The sequence below is a fragment of the Daucus carota genome, chromosome 4, assembly GCF_001625215.2.
Source record: "Daucus carota subsp. sativus chromosome 4, DH1 v3.0, whole genome shotgun sequence".
NCBI lineage: Eukaryota > Viridiplantae > Streptophyta > Magnoliopsida > Apiales > Apiaceae > Daucus > Daucus carota.
Genome location: NC_030384.2, coordinates 36555748 through 36579288, shown reverse-complemented (window position 1 = coordinate 36579288; position 23541 = coordinate 36555748). Strand labels below are relative to the sequence as shown.

Below are 23541 nucleotides of genomic sequence, written 5' to 3'. Positions count from 1 at the left end.
CAAAATCCATGAGATTTTGAAACATTGAGATTAATCCTAAAAAATCTATATCAACTCTATTTAATAAGAATCTGCAAAAATCAAAATCAAATACAATACATTAAAATTCACCGATTAAAAATAATCTATTAATATAGTTATTCGTTTTCGTTTTTATCGTCCACCATATGAAACACCGAGGGAGAAAAATAGAATTTACAAAGAAAGACTTAGATCTAAAAGGTGATACAGAAGATTTAATCACAAATAACCGGTATTATTTAAGACTTTCCGTCAAGACTGAAACGAACTTTATTCTCCGATTATTTTTTTGGATACATGAATTTTATTCTTAGTGATAAGAAAATCTTTTTACCGGAACATATCTGGTAGAAAACTGTCCCTCAACATGAAAATGACATGTTTGTTCGATAGAACTGGAAAACGATATAGGAATATACATAATATAAACTATCGTTCTGACTTTCACGGTAAGCTTGAAATAATACCGGTTAGTTGTTAACAAATATTCTATATACCTATATAATCTGAAATCGGGATTATCACTGACAAAAATGAAGTCAACAACTTTCTGTCGACGAGGTTGGAGGGACAAATGATGAATACTAGCCGAAAAATGTCCATGAGAACCAAAGTAAAGATCTGATGTCCCATTAAGCACATCCAAATTCAATTTAGAATTTGGATTGTAAAATATATATGAAAAACTCACATTAAGAAGTTCATGGCTACCATTTGGTTTAAAACCAATGATATTTGTCGTGAAGGGATGCAAGACGACTTTTTGTGATGAATATTTCATATAGGTATATGCTGATATGGAAAGAACAAAGAAAATAAGAAAACAAACATAAAAAATATAAGCAATGATACTGAAATGATGATGATGATTACGAGGAGGATGAATGATATTTTTCGGTGGGACATTTATTGGGGAATATCTATCAATTCCCCCTCGGCATCTTCGTCGATCTCATAAATATACGAGTGTACGTCACAATCTTCATCGCTAGAGTCTGAAGTCTCAACTATAAAACAAAAATAATATTATTAAAAAAGTTATCAATGATTATAATTATTTTAACTTAGTACAAGTGTTAAGATTATTGTATTCTTTTCTCTATTGTATATAATATACTTACATATGTTAATACAAGTTCGTTTTAGTGAAAACTGCTTTGTTTTTACTATTATTAAAATAGATCAAATCATCATCATCATCATCATAATAATATATTTATAAATGCACTTTCATTACAGCAATAATATCAAATCGATTAAAACTCGATTGGACAATATATATGTCTAGTTAAACACCGAAACAAATAACTTTAATCCACAAAATCATATGTTTTACTACTTCCCCTTTGTGTATTCTTAAAACAAAAGTTTCTTAGACAGAATATATAAGTTATAACTAATGTAATAAAAAATATTTTATTTTTGCTTCATATATACGTAATATTATAGATATATATATCAAATACTCCCTCTGTTTTTTTTATATGTCACTTTTGACTTGGGCACATACCTTTAGGTGGGTTGTCCGGATAGTAAAAAATATTATTTTTAATTAATTTTTTTTGTGAATTAAAATTTTGATTACATATTTTATTCAGAAAGAGAAAAAATTAAAAATAATACTTTTAACTACCCGGTCAAAGCACTTAAAAGTGTGTGCCAAAAAGTAAAAAGTCATAATTTAAAAAAAGATGGAGTATTTGTTTATGATTCAGTTCAATTCAGTTTATTGACGAAGAACGATCAGGTTACACTCCAATAATTTTTTTTAGTTATATTGATATAAAATCAAAATCAAACTAAATTGAAAAAAAAAACAAAAAATTCAGTTTATACAATTTTCCTTAATTTATTTTTTCGGTTTTGAGCACGACAGACTCCACCACCATTGCTGCAATAGTTATTATTATAGTATTCATTAAATTAATATATATATATATATATATATATATATATATATATATATATATATATATATATATATATATATATATATATAGTTAAGTTATATGGAGTACAAAAAAAATTGGAGTATTAGAGTACAAAGTTTGATAAAATGTAATCTAGTCATCTAAATTTCAATTTTTTTTATCCAATAATATTTGTAAATATTTGACAACCTGCACATTATGTTCTGCAACATAAACATCGTGATCAAATGGTAGAATAATTACTTTTATAAATCATAGGACTCTATGTTCTGCAATATAACTAATAAGCAGAACAATAATCTTAATACTTGTTAAAGTTGAAAGATTTAATGATTAATTGACAATTATGTGCAAGACAACTTATAAATGATAGATTATATTAAAATTTGGATAATCAAAGATATTATATAGGATCAAACTAAAAAATATGATATGTACTCCAATACTCCAATATTTTTATGTACTCCATAGAACTTAACTCACTCTCTCTCTCTCTCTCTCTCTCTCTCTCTCTCTCTCTATATATATATATATATATATATATATATATATATATATATATATATATATATATATATATATATAACACAATAAGGTAAAAATTTGAAAAATGTTCTATTATTTTTTTAATAATTTTCTCGACTTATATATCTAGTCCCTAATTTATAAAAATTATGTGCTTGACTTGAATAAAAACGAAACAATTAATACCATTTGAACTTAATGATAACTAATATCACCTTTCTTTAGATAAAATCATCATAAATTATTTAATCTATATAAAATAGTTATATGGTATAATTCTCTACTGCCTACAATAATATTTTTTAAAATATCATCAAAATCCATGAGATTTTGAAACATTGGGATTAAATCCTGAATAATCTATATCAACTCTACTTAATAAGAATCTGCAAAAATCAAAATCAAATACAATACATTAAAAATAATCTATTATAATCCCAATCAAATATACACATAACACTCCTAGATTATAAAATTGTTTTGCGATAACTATTATCTATATAAATAAGAAAATATTATAGTAGTAGCCGGTAATAATTATCCAAAACCGTAAAATGGTTTGGTGGTGGCTCAATAATCCATAAATATCCTTTCTTTCTTTTCTAAGATATTGTTTGGGCTTGATGTTGCAGACAACGACAACAGTTTTTTTTGCTCAAAAGTAGGTGAAAAACTGTTTGTTAAATCCTAAAGCAGCTTTTCTGAACAGCAGCTTTTAGCTGAGAAGCTGATTTCAGAAAAAGCAGGTCCCTCCCATACTTTTATAAAAGCTGTATTTGGCTTTTGCATGAAGTTGTTATAAATTTCGCTGTCAAACCTCACTAAAAAAGTTACGGTTTTTCTATGGTGTGCCCAAGGGCACACACTAAGCACTAAAACTTATAAATTTGGGAGATTTTGATTGGCTTACACTCTTTAATAATGATGGCCCCCCCTTGCATTTACAACAACCACACCAATCAAATCCCTCCAATTTTATAAATGTTAGTGCTTAGCATGTGCCCTTGGGCACACACTAGACAAACCCAAAAAGTTATTATTTTAAGGATCTTTCTAGTGGGCACACAGTAACAACTACTTTTTGTTGAGGTAGAGAGTTATTACTGGTCATGATTTTTGTGCATATGCAAGGGGTCATAATTATTAGTGAGTTTTAGCCAATAAAAACCCCCTACTCAAAAAGTGGTTGTTAGTGTGTGCCATGAGCACGCACTACAAAATCCGTTATTTTAATATCACAAATCAAAATAAGCAAATACTCCCAAATAGATTAGGGAAAGGCACTTTCAACAAGCACTTTCTCTAACAATCACATTCCTGTGTAAATTTAAGATTCTGTACTTGGACTCAATCGGAAACACGAATCTTGAATCCCTATTCATTCCTAATACAAACTCTCTTCCCCTGTATAAATAAATATACATCACTGATAATACAAAGGAGCTAAAGACTCAAAAATACCATCGGCAGACACGGGTGATCGTGATCATGATCATGAGACTTGAGAGTACAGGAATCAAGCAAGTGGACTCAACAGTTCCGCGAACTGATGATACCAACATGCCTGTGCTCACGTTCAGAATGTGGGTTCTTGCTGTACTTTCGTGCGTCGCGTTATCGTTTGTGAACCAGTTTTTCTGGTACAGATCAGAGCCTCTCATTATAAGCTCCATATGTGCTCAGATTGCTGTGGTGCCTATTGGGCACTTTATGGCCAGAGTTTTACCAACTAAGGTCTTTTTTATGAGGGAACCGTGGGGGCTTTTACGATGAATCCGGGGCCTTTTAATGTCAAAGAACATGTTTTGATCGCCATATTTGCTAATTCTGGTGCTGGGACTGTTTATGCTACTCATATTTTAAGTGCTGTTAAGCTTCTTTACAAGAGAAAGCTGGGATTCTTTCCTGCCTTTATTCTCATGCTTACTAGTCAGGTTCTTTTCTCTTCTCTCTTTGATTTCATTTCCTGATTAAATTCTCGGGGGTGAGCCAGAGTCGAACCCATGACCTGGGACGACATAGGATAAGCTCTTAACCACTTCAGCTATCCAACCGTGCTCATAAAAGTATTTGTTTATAATTATGGTGTTTAATCATTTGTTCTGTAGGTATTGGGGTTTGGCTGGGCAGGAATTTTTCGCAAGTTTCTGGTTGAGCCAGCTGCCATGTGGTGGCCAATTCCTCTGGTTCAGGTCTCACTGTTCAGGTATATTATATAATTGATAATTGCCAATGCAAGCAATGTTTTATGTTTCATGGGATGATATCTTACTGGTATTCTTGCAGGGCTCTACATGAGAAGGACAAGAGGCCTAAAGGCGGAATAACCCGAACTCAGTTCTTCCTGATATGCTTAATCAGTAGTTTTGCTTACTTCCTCTTTCCTGGATATCTTTTTAAATTGTTGACCACAGTTTCTTGGGTATGTTGGCTGGCCCCCAAGTCGGTACTCGTGCAACAGTTGGGTTCAGGTGGTAACGGCTTGGGCATTGGCTCCCTGGGATTCGACTGGTCAACCATCTCCTTGTTCTTAGGTAGCCCTTTAGTAAGCCCATGGTTTGCCACTGCAAATATTGCTGTTATATTTCTCTTTGTAATGTATGTGATGACACCAATCATTTACTGGTGGCTAATGCCTATCATGCCAAGAACTTCCCAATTTATTCTCAGGATCTTTTTGAATTAGATGGTTCGAGTTATAATATTTCTTCAATTATAACTAGCAACTTTCATCTTGACAAAAACTTCGTATTCCAAATACGGACCTCTATATCTGAGCACTTTCTTTGCTATGACCTATGGTCTTGGATTTGCTGCACTTCCCACGACCCTTGTTCATGTGTTATTGTTCATGTGTTATTGTAAACTACACCAGTTGGCTTATTGTGGCATTTTTTTTCAGGTTTTGTTGTCTTCAGGTGGCGGCCAAAGTTGTGGGAGCGCTATAATTATGGGGCCAAAGTTGTAAATTATATAAATGGATTCCTGAGTCACTGAATTAAAGGGTCCTTGAGCCTTATATATATACCAGCATCACAGATAGCTATTGCCTATGGATAGATTTATTTTTTTACATGTGCTGAGACTGTTTTTGTCGTAATTGTGAAGGTACATTTGAGCATAGACTATGAAAGATTCCATCTTGCAAAGACAATGGAGGAGCCTCTAAGGCCTAAGAGCATCTCCAAGAGCCTCCATTTTGGCTCCTAAATGTAATATAAAAAATGTGGCTCTTAGTAATTTAGGACAAAGTTAAGAGTGTGAACTCCAACAATACTCTCTACATCTCTTCTCTATTTCATATTTTATTCATATATTGGACTCCACTATAACAAAAGAGATGGAAAGATGGAGGTGAATTGGAGGGAAGGATTTTTTTATTGTGAAAAAATAAGTTAGGAGCTATGCGGTGGTTCTTAACTTTGAGGAGAGAGGAGAGAGAAACAAGAGGCTCTTAGTGATTTAAGAGTCACTTAAGAGTCTCTTGGAGCAACATTTTTCCTTTCTCTCCTCAAATCTCAAGTTAGGAGTCTAAATGAAGAGACTCTTGGAGATGCTCTAACTCATACTGAAAAACAATGTTGGAGCCGGTTCGGCTCGGGCTGGAATTCTGACTGACCCGAAAAATATATAAAATATTATTATTGTCACATTCCATTTTTCAAAATTAGTATAAACTAGTTGAGAAGCCGCGCGTTGCGGCGGCCTATAAAAATTATATTAATTATTCAATATTAATATTTTGCAGAATACAATAATTTTGTGGCTGTCTATAAAAAAGTATATTAATGCTTAAAAATTAATATTTGTAGGATAAAATAAATTTTATATTATAAAAATCTTGATGTAATACCAATACTAATATATAAAATTGCAAAATTTGGACTATAATTCATGGTGAAAAGATGAAAATATCTTTCTACACGTAATTAACAATTTAAAGCACAACAAATCTTAATTTTATACGTGTTTTTTTTTTAAAGTTATCATGTTCTTACATTGTCACCTTCCTCCAATTTTTCGGATTGATCGTGCACAAAAATATCTAACTTAAATCCGTGAGCAGTCTATATAACTACCCTTGCGTGTAATAGCATTTATTTTTTAATACTGTATAAACAGCCTTCACTTAAAAGTTACTTGAACGGAGCAAACAGATAATGCATGAATAATATTTTCATGTATACAAAGCAAATCATATAAAAATAAACAACAACAAACATGTCCGATGAACAAAACATGTATTATAAAAGAATAATCAACAAACATACATCACTAATAGTTAATTTATTGATATCATCCATCAATATCATGTAAAGACTATATTCTTCTCCCGTGTTTGGATTTGTCGACTCCCACCTAGCGGTTTTTTACTTGCAACAACCTTTATATTTTTTAATACCGTATAAACAGCCTTCACTTATCGTTGCAGAAGAACGGCACCACTGAGTTAAAAATTGAGTAAGAGAATTATCACCAGAGAGAGAGGTAGGACTGTGGTATGAGAGAGTAGCTTGTGTTTAGATGATCCAAAACCCTACAACCTATAGGGGTATTTATAGGTGTAGAGAGACTTGTGTGCTACTCTTTCCCATAATTAAATAATCTGAAACAAAATCAGATTAAAACTTTCAAACTGCTATATTCCATAAATAATCTGAAACAAAATCAGATTCTGAAACTTACTTCTAATATATCCGAAACTAAAAAAGGTAGTTCTAATTTTTGATATTTTTCATCCGAAAATTCCAGAAAATTAGAAAAATATAACAGAGCGATGTGAGAGGCGCCACCTACACGCCCCTCGCTACTCCTTTACATAGAAATGAAATCAGATTAAATTTTTTAAGAAACTTGCTTCTAATATATCCGAAACTAAAAAAAGGTAGTTCTATCGCTTCTTCTTTATATAGAAACAAAACCAGATTAACTTTTAAGCTACTATATTCCATAAATAATTTGAAACAAAATCAGATTCTGAAACTTGTTTCTAATATATCCGAAACTAAAAAAAGTATTTCTAGTTTTTGATATTTTTCTTCCAAAAATTCCAGAAAATTAGAAAAATAAAACGGAGCGATTTGAGAGGCATACACGCCCCTCGCTTCTCCTTTATATAAGTATATTGATTATATTTTTCTGAAAATTTTATCATTACGTCTTCATCCTTGCACCGTGTTAAATCACTACAACAAATATGCCTTTTTACAGCAGAATTTCCAAATTTACGACAGACAAATTCCGTCATTTTTGCCTGAGTAGCAAGTTGAGAAGAACGTCACAAGTTATCCGCAGTAAATAGGCAAATCCCGGTTACACCGCTACTTGCAAATATAAATGTCACATACAGATATACACATACACAACCAGCTCTCTTAATCTGTGTTCCGGATTTATAGTTTGTTGTTTCAAGAATATTTATTATGACTAGAGTACAACAAGCCCAATAGCATATGCATGAGCAAAAGACAAAGACATGTCCTCTGGCTCATTGTCCTACTGCTAAAGGGATTATTGTTGATGGTTGCCCTGTTTGTAACTAGATTTGCATGCAGCTTCTGACTTCTCAGTTCTCAGCACTTCTTGCTGTGAAAACATTGTTTCTTTTTCTCTCTTGTGATATATGTAAATTGTTCTTTGCATTGTCATAGCTTCCACTGCAATTTCTGAAACTATTTGGATCTATGCGCGAACCTTTGTTGCGATTACGAGTGTCTTGCGGACCTCTTTTACATATTTATTCTCAGCGGCATTTAATCCGCGAAGCACAGAGGAGTATATAATTCGTATTTTTTTACTTAAATTTTACCACCATTTATTAATATTTTAGTATTTATTTGGACTACACATTATACTCATGTTGACTTATTATAGATAGTATAGATTTTTATTATATAAATAATAAATATTTCAATTCTTAGATCGCAAAATTGTTTGGTGATAACAATTAATCCGTAAAATATTTTATATAACTAAGAAAATATAATAGACGGTAATAATTATCCAAAACCGTAAAATGGTTTGGTGGTGACTCAATATTCCGTAAAATATCCTCTCTCTCTCTCTCTCTTTTTTTTTTTTTTTTTATCTTTTAGAAAAGATATACCATATATTAACAGATTAGGAAAATGCACGGAACAAGTCAGAATTACATATATGATTCCAGTGAATCTCGGATATTTCTAACAATCACATTCCTATGTAAATTAAGATTCTGTACTTGGACTTAATCACAAACACGAATCTTGAATCCATATCCCTTCCTGATACAAATTCTCTTTTCCTGTATAAATAAGTAGTATACATTACCCATCATAATACAAAGAAGCTAAAGACTCAAAAAAATCATCGGTAGAGATGGGTGATCATGCTCATGAGAGTACAGGAATCAAGCAAGTGGACTCAACAGTTCCGCAAACTGATGATCCCAACATGCCTGTGCTCACGTTCAGAATGTGGGTTCTTGCTGTACTTTCGTGCGTCGCGTTATCGTTTGTGAACCAGTTTTTCTGGTACAGATCAGAGCCTCTCATTATAAGTTCCATATGTGCTCAGATTGCTGTGGTGCCTATTGGGCACTTTATGGCCAGAGTTTTACCAACTAAGGTCTTTTTTGAAGGGACCATGGGGGCTTTTACGATGAATCCGGGGCCTTTTAATGTCAAAGAACATGTTTTGATCACCATATTTGCTAATTCTGGTGCTGGGACTGTTTATGCTACTCATATTCTGAGTGCTGTTAAACTTTTTTACAAGAGAAAGTTGGGATTCTTTCCTGCCTTTATTCTCATGCTTACTACTCAGGTTCTTTTCCCTCTTCTCTCTTTGATTTCATTTGATGATATTTCTACTCTTACTTTTGATAAAAGTACATTGTGAGTAAAGTTCCTTGGAGCCTCATTTAAGTGGAGTCTTGAAGTCCTCATTCTTCAAAATTGGATAAAATATAATCCAGTGGTTTCAATTCTAGTTTTTCTTGTTCAACAATATTTTTAAATATCCAACAAGCTAAAAATCAATTAATTTTATATAGCTTGTCGGATGTTTAAAAATATTGTAGTGCAAAAAAATTAAATTTGAAACCACTCGATTATATTTTATTCAATTTTGAAGAATGAGTACTCCAAGACTCCACTGAATGAGGACTCCAAGGAACTTAACTAAAAGTTTTGTTTATAATTATAGTGTTTAATCATCTGTTCTGTAGGTATTGGGGTTTGGCTGGGCAGGAATTTTTCGCAAGTTTCTGGTTGAGCCAGCTGCCATGTGGTGGCCAATGACTCTGGTTCAGGTCTCACTGTTCAGGTATGTTATATAACTGCCAATGCAAGCAATGTTTTATGTTTCATGTGATGATATCTTACTGGTGTTCTTGCAGGGCTCTACATGAGAAGGACAAGAGGCCTAAAGGCGGAGTAACCCGAACTCAGTTCTTCCTGATATGCTTAATCAGTAGTTTTGCTTACTTCATCTTTCCTGGATATCTTTTTAAATTGTTGACCACAGTTTCTTGGGTATGTTGGCTGGCCCCCAAGTCGGTACTTGTGCAACAGTTGGGTTCAGGTGGTAACGGCCTGGGAATTGGCTCCCTTGGATTCGACTGGTCAACCATCTCCTCATTCTTAGGTAGCCCTTTAGTAAGCCCATGGTTTGCCACTGCAAATATTGCTGTTGGATTTTTATTTTTAATGTATGTGATGACACCAATAAGTTACTGGTGGGCTAATGCCTATCATGCCAAGAACTTCCCAATTTATTCTCAGGATCTTTTTGAATTAGATGGTTCGAGTTATAATATCTCTTCAATTATAACTAGCAACTTTCATCTTGACAAAACATCGTATTCCAAATCCGGGCCTCTATATCTGAGCACTTTCTTTGCTATGACCTATGGTCTTGGATTTGCTGCACTTCCCGCGACCCTTGTTCATGTGTTCTTGTTTAATGGAAGGTACGCCCAGGAACCTGGCTCGTCATCTCTTGACTAAAATCTCATAAAGTTGCAGAATCTAAATGTATAATTTGACTTTTGCAGTGAACTTTTGAGACAGACCAAGGAAGCCTTTTTTGGTCAAATTGAAAAATTAGATATCCACGCAAAGCTTATGAAAGCTTACAAACAAGTTCCTATGTGGTGGTTCTACATTATCCTTGTGGTGAACATTGTAGTTATCATCTTTGCTTGTGAGTATTATAACTATGAGCTCCAATTACGCTGGTGGGGCGTCTTGCTTGCTTGTGCCATTTCCTTCTTGTATACCCTTCCGATTGGTGTCATAATGGCAACAACAAATCAGGTTATAGCTGATATGTTTAAGTCCCAAGTGTCGCATGTTTTCTTCTAGAATAGTAACTTTCAGCTTTAATTTTCTTATAATACTTAACAATTTTCATTTTCTTCTTTGTTTTATACAGACACCAGGTCTAAATATAATTACAGAGTATATTATTGGGTATCTGTATCCAGGGCGTCCTGTCGCTAACATGTGCTTTAAAGTGTATGGATACATAAGCATGAACCAGGCTCTTACGTTTCTCATGGACTTCAAGCTTGGCCAATACATGAAGATTCCACCTAGGGCAATGTTTATGGCTCAAGTAAGAAACAGATTAGTTTCTGTAGCTTTTCTGATTTCTAAAGTTGATCTCAGGACATTTAATAAATGACTGTTACAATATTTGATTTTAAGGTGTTGGGATGTGTCATATCAGCAATTGTATACCAATGTACTGCTTGGTGGATGATGACAACAATTCCCAATCTTTGTGATAGATCAGTTCTGCCTCCTGACAGCCAGTGGACATGTCCAATGGATCACGTGTTCTATGATGCTTCCGTTATCTGGGGACTGGTTGGGCCTCAAAGAATCTTCGGAAACCTTGGTCACTACAGTAAAATCAATCTGTTCTTTGCTGCTGGAGCCACTGCCCCACTTGTAATCTGGTTGGTGCAGAAAGCTGTACCGAAGCAGAGATGGATTTCCCTCATTAACATGCCAGTTTTATTAGGCGCCACGGCAATGATGCCACCAGCTTCCTCTGTAAACTACACCAGTTGGCTCATTGTGGCTTTTTTTTCAGGTTTTGTTGTCTTTAGGTGGCGGCCAAAGTTGTGGGAGCGCTATAATTATGTCCTCTCTGGTGGTCTTGACGCAGGAACTGCCTTTATGGCGGTTTTGTTATTTGCTACACTGCAATATAAGAATATTACAGTTGAGTGGTGGGGAAACACCCCAGATCAGGGATGCTCTCTGGCTACTTGTCCAACTGCTAAAGGGATCATTGTTGAAGGATGCCCTGTTTTTTAATTATTCAGGTTCCTCAGACACGGTATCTTTCAGTCAAATTATTTGGTTCACGTGCAATTAAGATTTAGGAGTTCAGACCTTGTTTATTTCTTGAAATTTAACTATGAAGCTGCAAGTAGAATGATTTTTGCTGGTTTTACTTCTGGTATTTAAGTCTCTTAACAGCCAAACATGCTATCAGATTTTGTAGTATAAAGATAAAACCGCGCTTATATTACTACATTGCAGCAAGTTCATTCCACTACAGTGTGAGGAGTGAACATAATGTAAGACATTGATTTTCCCTCTGTAAAGTATTAAGAATCATATTTCCTAGAATGAATTCAGAAAATATGTGTTGCTTGATTGCTTGCTTTACTGTCGGAATCTGAAAATTATAAAGATATGCAACATGAAAAATATGTGATGTATTACAGAAACAGACCTCGAAATGGCACTGATTGTCAGAACTTTAGCAGGATCAGGTTATGCTGCAGGATTCAAATCCGCAACTATTCCAAGAGAAAGCATACAAGAGTAATATTGGTTCGGCTCAGCTCCAAAACAACTGACAATGTAAAACTGAGAAAACCAAGCTGAGCCGGAGCAATATTACGCCATGTACACATCTCTCCAAAAGACGGCCTCAGGCTCTTGCCTGGCGAAAATGACTCCATGCTTGAGATGGTACTCTCTGGGGTAGATGGTTTATATAGGGGCTGAAGTTTGGCAGATCAGCAAAGATTGAACATTAAGCTAAGAACAAGAGTAATTAGTGTACCAGGCTATGACTTAGTGCAGATGGAACATTTCATAACCATGACCAAACATTAAGAATCCAATACCACAGGATAGTATAATAATCTAACTAACCTCCAAATAGACATTTAAGAGTATCTTTACCTTAGTATTTGCATGTCAGTGGGGGTGGCTGCTATATGAGTCTATGACTCTTATAATATCAAACACACCAATTTTAATAATGTTATCCATGCAAGATGCCAAAGTGACATGCAGATCACAAGCTCTTGAATGTCAAAGCAAAAGAACCTTGAATCAGGAAACTGATAGGGACTTTTTCATAAAAATCAATGGCTGATAGAGACTGAGGCCTTAGAGGAATTATCAGTAGAGACACATGGGGAAATATAAGGCATCTTGCTTCATATCTGAACGAATCATTTTATCTTATATTTACAAAATAATAAGTCACTTTTCCATTTCAAGTCATAAATTAGATTCTGAATTATCAAGATTTGAAACTAGATCTCCCTGCTTTAATTATTAGCCATGCAACATAAAATTATAAGGATGGATTGCAAGTTGCAACATGGCATTATTCAACACTAATTTGTACTTATAAATTATATAAATGGATTCCTGAGTCACTGAATTAAAGGGTCCTTGAGCATCACAGCTAGCTATCTTGCCTATGGATAGATTTATTTTTTTACATGTGCTGAGACTGTTTTTGTCGTAATTGTGAAGGTACATTTGAGCATAGAGTATGAAAGATTCCATCTTGCAAAGACAATGGAGGAGCCTCTGAAGGCCTAACTCAGGCCTAACTCATACTGAAAAACAATGCTGGAGCCGGTCCGGTTCGGGCTGGAATTCTGACTGACCCGAAAAATATATAAAATATTATCATCTTCACATTCCATTTTTCAAAATTAGTAGTATAAATTATATTTTGTGCAATGCTTAAACCTCAATAAAGAATAATCACTGAAAATTTTATAATTACGTCTTCATCCTAGCACCGTGTTAAATCACTACAACAAAATACAAATACACCTTTTTACGGCAGAAGTTCCGAATTTACGACAGACAAATTCCGTCATTTTTGTCTGAGTAGTAAGTTCAGAAAAACGTCACAAGTTATCCGCATAGTAAATATGGAAATCCTGATTACACCGCTACTTGCAAATATAAATATGTCACATACACAACCAGCTCTCTTAATCTGTGTTCCGGATTTATAGTTTGTTGTTTCAAGAATATTTTTTATGACCAGAGTACATCAAGCCCAATAGCATATGCATGAGCAAAAGACAAAGTCATGTTAGTTCCGTACTTTGGAATTATTACCATGTTTTAAGATTAACTGCAGAGCTAAGTATTGATTATGAAAAAAGCATTTATATAACTAAAAAGAATGAATAAGATTGCCTACTAGATTTTGTAGCAATCAAACTGGATGCACATGCTGCTCAGAAAAGAAAGAAAGAAAACAAGAAGGAAGAGCTTGTAGTTGATGAGGTCATCTATCTGCATCAGCTGTATTGCACATGCAGTCAGGAAGGTGAGATGATGGTAAAGAGGTTTTTCCTTAATATTTAACAAATCAATAATTGAGACGATGGTCTTTACTATGATAATTTTAACATCAGGCCTACTCGATGATGATTTTAACATCAGGCCTAAAAAAAAGAAAAAATTATTCAAAGTTATAGCTTCTCGATTTTCTTCTGTCTTCTCGTTCCTGCCTCGTCATTATAATGCGAGTTGCAAAACAAGTTTTTCATGATATGCTCCCTCTTGATTGGGTTTCTAGCCCTCCTGTTAATTTACTCTCTTTTCTTTGTTGAGCTGTGATTTCTCTCGTGTTGTTTCTTGAGCTGATAGCCAACTCTTCTGTCTTGTAAAAAAAATGAAAATTTTACTGTGACACGATAATTATGTTACTGGATGAAACCGTCAAATCCTATGCCGGGATTATTAATTAACTTCTATAATATTCATGCACATGAATAAAGTGCTATCAAGCCCTTCTCATCGACGGCAACAACATAAATTATGCTGCTCTGTCGATTATAATGTCATGAAATCTCGTTTATTATGAACAAGCTTACCGTTGATATTTTTTTCAGGGTTAAGATTGTTATTTAGCTTTACTTTACCGTGATGTATTCTCGACAATTTCAATGTTATGATAATAATTAATATCATGAAATCGTCAAATATTATGCCGAAAACTTATATAACGTTTGATTATTATGAAAATCATGATATAAACTGACAGTAAATAACTAATTTTTATAGCATTTGATTATTATCTAAATTATGAATTAGCACATATACTGTGATTATTACTAATAAGTACTCCCTCCGTCCCATTTAATTCTATACACTTTCCTTTCTGGGATGTCCCACTCAATTCTATACATTTCAAAACTTTCCCAAATTAGTTAATGGGTCCCATCACTTTCTCATTTTTCTTTCCTTTTCACACTACTTTTTACTCAACTATCACTCTTTTATATATTAAAAATTAATGGGTCCCATCACTATAACCACTTTTCTTTCTCTTTCCTATTATTTCATACTACTTTATACACTTTTCTTAGTCTCCGTGCCCATTTCATATGTATATTATTCAAGGGGACGGAGGGAGTAATAACTAACTATTGAGCTGGATGGAATGTTTTATTTAAACATGACACTACTTTTCAATTCTCATTATCGATCAGATTTGCGAGGTTCACAACCACCGTCACTTCTTCTCTGACACGTGTACAGTTAATCTGGGCTTTGTGAACCGTATTCTTTCCTGTCAAAAAGAAAAAAAGGAAAAAAAAAGGAAAAGAGACCCGGTACTTTATATTTTTCTTTTATATTGGGCCGGACAGATTATACTGTAGCATATAGCTCCTAACAGCGACCGTAGTTTATTTTTGATATTTGTTATTTTATTAAATATATTTTATCATTTAATTTTATTTTGGATATAAACTTATCTTAGAATAATGTGTGATTTTTATTTAAAATATACATTTTGATAACTAATAAACATTTAGGTTAATATATTTTTATTAGATATATTAAATTAATATTTTTGTTTAACATGCTACATAAGTCTAATATTTAAGTATATTAGTTAAATATCAGTCCCAAGAAATATACATTAATGAATTAAGGATACCCGTACGCTCAAATGCATACAAACCAAAATTTTTACCATTTCATCATTAATATTATATAGATATTAGGAGTTCTTTTATGATGAATTCACAATAAATTATCAATTCAATTATTTATATTATATTCCTTGAGAGCTTTTGAATATGCCCTTATATTGCTAAACACATTTGTCTACAAAAATTATTAAATTGCCCATTCTAGTTGACGCTGTCTACCTGATATGTTCTAATATTTTAATTTTCAAAATCTCATTTTGCATCAACTTTATAAACCTAACTTAATATGTAAACCACTTATGATCTTATTTTAGAAGTACATTTTATCTTAAGCTGATTATAAAATGTTAACACAAATAACTTATCAGGCATATAATCTAGGCATATAATCTAGAGTTACAAGACCAAATTGTGCTGCACAGGTAAAACCTGCTCTGGCCAAGCCCCAGGATGAGGTATTAATTCAATCCATAACCTTTTAAACACCACCACAAACTCAGATTCTGAAGTCACAAAAATATCCACATAACATATGGCCCCCACCAATTTATTTTGATTTTCAGTATCTTCAATTCATAAACATTCCGACAGACCAATAAGAACTTCATAACAATAACTCAACCTCAGACCTTAACATTTTCGGTTAATAATAGTAACTTGAAGCTTTGGATGATGGTTGCTCTTACTCTAGTCAGTCCACACTCAACTTGTTCATTTTCCCAACTTCATACAAAATCTCAGCCTGCACCTCTGCAGTTTTATTTAAGCCCTGCTAATGAAACTATTACCTGCAGACCATTTAGATCTTTTGGCCGCAGATTTGTGACACGCTCTGTCCCTTCAGGCCTACGTATCCGCAGTGCAGCAACAAAACCTGCAAAATCACCAGGTACTGATCATCTTTCTACACTTGCTTTAGATTCTAACTTAGATGATTGTGTTGTTTGTACAACCAAGTTAATGACTTTGTTTTACAACAAGTTTTGAGAATTTTGCTTTCCCTATTGGTGTGTATAGTTGAAGAAGAATGGAAGAAGAAGAGGGAGGTACTTCTCGAGAAAAGGGTATAGAATCTCTTTCACCATAGGTTTTTTTCCATAGTAGGAAGTACTAAACTAGTGTCAGAGTCTCGAACTATAGATATATCAATATGTTGCAGGTTCGGAGCGTTGATGTGAAGGAAGCTTTTAGATTACAGAATGAAAACAACTTTGTCATACTTGATGTCAGACCAGAAGCAGAATTTAGAGAGGTTAGCCATTTTAAGTGATGTTGTTTAAATTAGAATGTGCATTGGGTATTATGGCATGTATGTGATCTATAATTGCTTGCCACTTCCTTTAAGTTTATTAATCTACCAACTGGTTGATCAGGAAATAATCGTTTCTGGTAACTTTGTGTAGGCTCATCCACCAGGTGCTGTTAATGTACAAATATTTAGGCTTATAAAGGAGTGGACAGCATGGGATATCGCTAGGAGGGCAGCCTTTGCCTTTTTTGGCATATTCGCTGGAACAGAAGAAAATCCTGAGTTTATAGAAAGTACAGACGTTGTTTTAGATATTTCTCTTTAAAATTTAGCTTAATAGAGGAGAGGATCTAGACAAGTTACAGCCTCATGTGCCTAAACGTTTAGTGTTTCACTAACAGGTGTTACATCAAAACTAGACAAGAGCTCCAAAATAATAGTTGCTTGCTCAACAGGGGGAACAATGAAACCAACGATGAATCTTCCTGAAGGCCAACAATCAAGGTTACGAATCCTAATCCATCCACACACTATTAAGCTACTTTTTATTTATAGTAGGGGAATTTAATTAAATAGTAAGAAGATAAAAAAGGCAGGGAGTATCCATACTCCACAGCCTAAAAAATGGAAATAAGTAACCCCATAACAAGATAGTTTCACAAGATAACCACATCAAATCTAAATAATCATTACATCATAGAGAAAATTTTGAAGGAACCTACCAATTATCTTGCTAACTGAAGGGTGCATCAAGCAACAGCACCTCCAAAAATTTAATTTCGCATTCATACTGTACAAATCGCTGTCATTGCTAACAGCAGGCCATCAATTTCCATGAGGGTGGCCTGCCATCATTTTCCGATTTGTGGACTTCCCGGATCCCTCCATACCCTTGTGCATCTTATTGTCATTAACTATCGTGCATGAATTCTTAAAACATTTAGATGTCAGTCATGTCAAAGATACAAAGTTGAAACTAAAATTACAAAATAAAATATAATTGAATAATGCAACTCCAAAGCATCTTGTTAAACAACTTGGATCGAGTACGGAAACATGAAGTAGGAAGATAAGAAGAAAAATAATCCGGAAAACAAAAAAAACACAAGCATAATGATAGAAATAAGAAGACCTTCTAGTACTTACCAATCTTATCATCCTTGTTACTTCCTGCAGGTCACTTATAGCCGCTTACTTGCTGGTCCTTAATGGTTATACTAATGTCTACCACCTAGAAGGAGGGCTTTATACCTGGTTCAAACAAGACCTGCCAGCAGTTACGGAAAATGAAGAGTGAATCAGAAAATGTTCGTTTAAACCGAAAAAATAGCTTCTATGAAGGAAAACACGTTCAATTCAGAAGCAGTGGTCCAGATGATAAATGCTGTTATCTCATACTCATGCCACAAAATTGTGCCCCTGAAATCACTCTTTCCCTGGTAATTGTATAAAGTGAGCTTTGTTGTCCTTGAGGATCTGATCAACAGTGAGAGCATTTGGAAAGGTGTATTGTTCGTGATTGAAATGCTATATACATCATACTTTCAAATCTTAATTATCAGTAGGCAAAAAGTTTCTAGCCAGGCAATGCTTTGGATCAAAACAAACTTTAAAAGTATTTTAGCACAAGCTTTGAACTATTACAAGGCTCTGGTTGTGTTTGACTTTGACAAGTCAATATCTTTAGTACTGTTTTTGACTGTGTGTATAACAATCCAGTGATCAACTTTTGTTTTTGGATCAAAAATTGAACTTGATACTAATGCGGTATTGCCGTCATTTTTTTATTGGTTCACCTCTAATTTATAAAGGAGATTCTGCTGCTAACATGCTTCAGGAAAAAAATGGAAACTCATAAGCAACTAAATTCATATTCTTCTAACACCATGTATAGCCCTTCATCAGGACTCGGGAGAAACTTGGGAAAATAATGCAAGTTGATGCTAAATCCAAAGAAGTAAATCCCTCTTGGCACACGAAATAAGTTGAGCAATAATACTTTAAAATTAGGGTATGCACCCTATATATAAGCAACATTACTTGCACTGGGAACAAGATAATATTGAACATAAAAAAACAGAGAAGCGTCATTAATCAGCCAAAGAACATGTGTCTGCAACATCAAACCAGAAGCTAAAAGTATCTGTTCTGAATCACTAAGATTCTAAAAAATCTATACAATTCAAGAATGTTGTGACAAAGATGTAAATAAGCAATGAACAACTTGTGATTGGCTCTTAAGCGTAGTTGATGTATTTTCTTATAAAGATATAAGACGTGACCCCTTTAATAAGCTCACAAGCTTCAGTTGTGCAGAGATGAAGGATGAGTTCAAGTCATCAAATTGAATACAATTTTGGCATCACACATCATGTTACAATAAAGATTAAACAAAATACATGTAAATGTGTCCTTTGCCGATTTTGTACTGCTCAGCACTTCAATGAAAAGTCTGACTATCTAAACAGTTTAAGACATACATTCGAAGGTGGAATTTTGGTTTTTCATATAACCTGTCAGTACTCAGTATCACAAGTAGTTTGGCGGAGATATCAATATTCTTTCCCCCTTTTTAGTTTCTGTTGCTTGAACATAGAGTTCTATAGATCTTGCAAATGAACATCAATGAAGCAAAAAGCAACACTCTTACATGTAAATTTCAATAATAACTTAATCTTACCTATCTGACCAAGGAGCTCGATTTTAATCCCATTGTATTCAAACTTCTTTCCCTGAGCTAGTTCTATTCAAATCTGAATCGTTAGAAAATAGGATGTCTGAGCCCTAAGGGCAGTATTTCTTAATATTTCAGAGAAATATTAGTTTCAAGCTATAAAAAAAAATAACTTAAGTTATTAATATCCCAGACACACACATACCTTGCCAGATATGTTCTCGTTGCTCTGTAAGAGTGGAATCATAACAGTTCGACCATTTCCCTTTATTAGTGGGACCTAGTAATCGTACATTAACATAATTCCAATTATGATATCAATAAAGGGGTAATACTGCTAATATTCTGGATCATCTTATAAACTTCTAAGAATGATATAAGCTTTCAAAATGGCTACATAAATGTCAGAGGTTAACTTTTGGTACATCAGATTGATAATGATCAAGTGCTAGCAAAAACGGCAACAATCAGGTGCTAGTTGCAAACTTTAACAATTTAAGCCAGTGTAAGAGCCAGTGCTAGCATAAATATAAAGATTTAATATATATTTCATAAAATAATACATAATAATGTATTTTTAAAATATATTTTAGTTGAATTTTATTATTATATTTTATATCAAATGTACACGAAAACTATACGAGTTTGAAATTAAGTACACGAACCCTAAACAGGTGGGTTTAAAGTAGACAAAATACAAAACACGAAAATATATGACACGATTGACATGTATAGAAACATCCACTCTCATTAGGTAGACGAGAAACAAAATTACTGAATATGAAGTAACTAATTTATATTCAATTGCACAAAGAAGAGTTAAAACATCTACGAAATACTAATACGAAAACAGCATGTTCCTTACAGGACACCTAGTACAGAAACTTGAAACAGAAATTGGCAATACCTGCTTGCGATTGTTCCTGTCAGTGAATGCGATAAAAATGTTACAACCTGGCTTAGAAGCTCCAATAATAAAATTCAGCAAAATGGAAAATATAAATTCAGTTTCAACTCAACGCACATTTGAACCAGAGAAAACAATGTTGAGCAAGTCGTACCATTCTAGCAATGTTGCGATTCTACTTTGCAGAGTAGGAAATTGAAATGGAGAACGCCCTGATTATCACAGGGATGTTGGGGGGAAACTTAGAAAAAGTGATTACTTACTTAAATTAAACAAATGGATTATAAGTGATAAGTAAATAAGTTAATAAATTGTTTGGAAAAGAAATAGAAGTTGGAAGAGAAAATCTAGCATTCTCAACTTGTGCTTCTTCATACAAACGGGTCAAAAGAAACTAGTATTCTCAGCTTCTTAAAATTACTTCTGCTTTTTTATACAAAAGCAGAAGCAGCTTCTCTTCCAACCAAACAGACACATAAATTCATCGGAAATTTTGAGTAAAATATAAAATAATGATCCAACTTTATTTGTTTTTGTATTTTGATAATCATAGTTTCAAATTTATAAATAAATGATAAAATATAATTTTTCAGTTTCAAATAATTGACTAATGTCTAAAATCACTTTCCTTTTTCAAAAAAGTGATTTCTACTCATCTTTTTTATGATGAAAAAAAAAATATACTCTAACTTATATTTTATTCAAAAAATTTGCATAATTTAGAAATATTAAAATTAAATATATATAAAAATATTGCCACAGCTTGGGTTTGGTACAGCAGCCCGATCGAGACCGAGACCGAGACCGAGACCGTGTACAACATGCGACGATCAGGGACAAAGTTGTAATTACATATCTTACCGAGGTTCACTCCGATAATAAAAAAAGACGCAAGCACTGTATCAAGACTCAAGAGTCAAGGCCACTGAAACAAAAAGCTCCTTTCAGATTACGCTTACACTCTCTTTCTCAAACTTCAACGGTGAATTCTTTTTTCTTATTCTTACTTTTCATATGCTATCTGATTGTATGTGCATATACTAGGGCTTCTTTTTGGCTCACTGAATCTTGTTGACTTGTGCAGAATCATCTGAAATGGGGTCAGATCCGAAGATTCACAATTTTGAGGACGTGGCCATCCACAACAAAACCAAGGATTGTTGGCTTATTATTGCTGGAAAGGTCAGATCTTTATTCCCTCTTTACGTTCTTTCTTCATTTTGACTACAAGTTTTCAGTTTTATATCTGTTGATGATCTGTTGTTTTTTATAAGCTTTTGTGTTTCTGTTGCTATGAATTATTTGCTGCCTGATCGAATCTTGTTTATGGGTCTCTCTGATCGTAATCTTGTATGTATCGGTGTGTGTTTTCTCCCTGATTAGAATGAATTCTGTATCGGTGATTTTAGCTGTGGTCGAGGTCAGGAGCTGAAGGACCCTGCTTTCTTTTTTGTATTTAGTGAGAAAGGGTTTACAAACTTACACATAGCGAGTGAGATGATTTTGATCTTCTCTCAAACTTGAACAGAGATGAGTGTTATTCGGTGGCAGTTGATTTTAGTGAAAAATTATTTATGAAAGGAAAACCAAGAGTTGGCTATTCAATAGAATTATGTTTCAAATCGCTGTTCCGTACTACCAAAAAAACATTGTCAAGAAGATAAGTGGACTTTAGCTCTTAGATCAGGAAATACTTAGTTACTTAGGCACATAACAAGCTACCGTCCAGTAATAGATACTACTCCATATGCGAATCTGCCTTATTTCTGAATCTTTACCTCCCTTGTAGACCACTTCTTTCTACGATAAGCAACAGGTGCCAATTCTTTTATTAGTTCTTTTACTTTTCTAATCTGTACTTGACATTGTATATGAGCACAGTGCTGCCCATTGCCTTTAACTGTGTTAAGCTGACTGAAGTGCTCAACTTAGAGATGAAATTGAAAATAAATCATATAATTGAGTTGTTGAAGATACATGACTGATTAACATATTTGTTCGACGGCGTTACATTTCTTAAGCTAGACGTTTATTTGAGTTCCGTTTTTCTAGTTTACAAGTTGCAGTTACTTTATAAACCTTTTGTATGACTAACTTATTATATTAAATCACTGTGTAGGTGTATGATGTCACTCCATTCATGGATGATCACCCGGGAGGTGATGAAGTCCTGCTAGCAGCAACTGGTGAGTTATCTGTTTGTTTTTTTTTTTTATTTTTGTTTGCTGACTGAAGCTTGGTTCGTTACACCTCTCTATATTTACACATTTGTAGTTTTGTGAGGCATGGTACTAAAAGTTTAACTTGTCTTATATTTGTAGGGAAAGATGCAACAGATGATTTTGAAGACACTGGTCACAGTGATAATGCTAGAGAGATGATGGTGAAGTACTATATTGGTGATATAGACTCCTCAACTGTTCCACAGAAACGTGCTTATGTTGCACCACAGCAACCTAACTACAATCCAGACAAGACTTCGGAATTTGTGATTAAGATTTTACAATTTCTCATCCCCATCTTGATCTTGGGCTTGGCATTTGCAGTACGACAATACACCAAAGAGAAATAGGCATCAGGAAGCAATGTCCAGGATCAGATGGTTGCACTTGGCAACCAATTGTTTAATTAGAACAGTTTCTTTTTTTGTTTTTGTTCTGTAATTTGAACGTGAGTTTGTAATTTGGTCCTGTTATCTTCTTGAATGTCTCATTGTATCATCATCGACTAAGTTGTGTTATGTTTATGATAATTAGGAGTATATGGCCTTTTCGGTGGACTCATTTGCCCTCGGAATATTATGTTGCAACCTTTTTTTCACTGTGCCCTCCCTCCCCCAACAATTTCATTCTGGTTAATCTTATTAGCTGCTTGTATCTATATTTCAATATAGAAAGAAAAGGAATTCATTCGGCAGATTTACCCGAAATGTTATCAACAGAAAAGTTTGGCTTCTTTCTTTATTCATTAAAGCATGCTACTATTACTATGCAAGTCCTTGAGAGTGGCCAATTAAATCATATCCCT

At 33.8% G+C, this 23541-nt stretch overlaps 3 protein-coding genes and 1 pseudogene across 3 annotated transcripts; all 4 read left to right on the top strand.

Moving 5' to 3' along the window:
* The first annotated feature begins 3965 nt into the window (after positions 1-3965).
* LOC135146789 (oligopeptide transporter 6-like) lies at positions 3966-8020 on the top strand (annotated as a pseudogene).
* Positions 8021-9434: 1414 nt separating this feature from the next.
* On the top strand, positions 9435-12116 carry LOC108217327 (oligopeptide transporter 7-like). Its single transcript, XM_064091327.1, has 5 exons — positions 9435-9782; positions 9856-10428; positions 10513-10774; positions 10893-11075; positions 11168-12116. The coding sequence occupies exons 1-5, from the start codon at positions 9742-9744 to the stop codon at positions 11783-11785; spliced, it is 1677 nt and encodes a 558-aa protein (XP_063947397.1). The 5' UTR covers positions 9435-9741; the 3' UTR covers positions 11786-12116.
* Positions 12117-16171: 4055 nt separating this feature from the next.
* On the top strand, positions 16172-18720 carry LOC108215872 (rhodanese-like domain-containing protein 14, chloroplastic). The gene is made up of 6 exons (XM_017388473.2): positions 16172-16573; positions 16702-16748; positions 16844-16936; positions 17088-17226; positions 17335-17437; positions 18110-18720. The coding sequence occupies exons 1-6, from the start codon at positions 16354-16356 to the stop codon at positions 18228-18230; spliced, it is 723 nt and encodes a 240-aa protein (XP_017243962.1). The 5' UTR covers positions 16172-16353; the 3' UTR covers positions 18231-18720.
* A 2641-nt stretch (positions 18721-21361) lies between these two features.
* LOC108216087 (cytochrome b5) lies at positions 21362-23334 on the top strand. Its single transcript, XM_017388763.2, has 4 exons — positions 21362-21496; positions 21599-21696; positions 22634-22700; positions 22836-23334. The coding sequence occupies exons 2-4, from the start codon at positions 21610-21612 to the stop codon at positions 23084-23086; spliced, it is 405 nt and encodes a 134-aa protein (XP_017244252.1). The 5' UTR covers positions 21362-21496; positions 21599-21609; the 3' UTR covers positions 23087-23334.
* Positions 23335-23541: the final 207 nt, after the last annotated feature.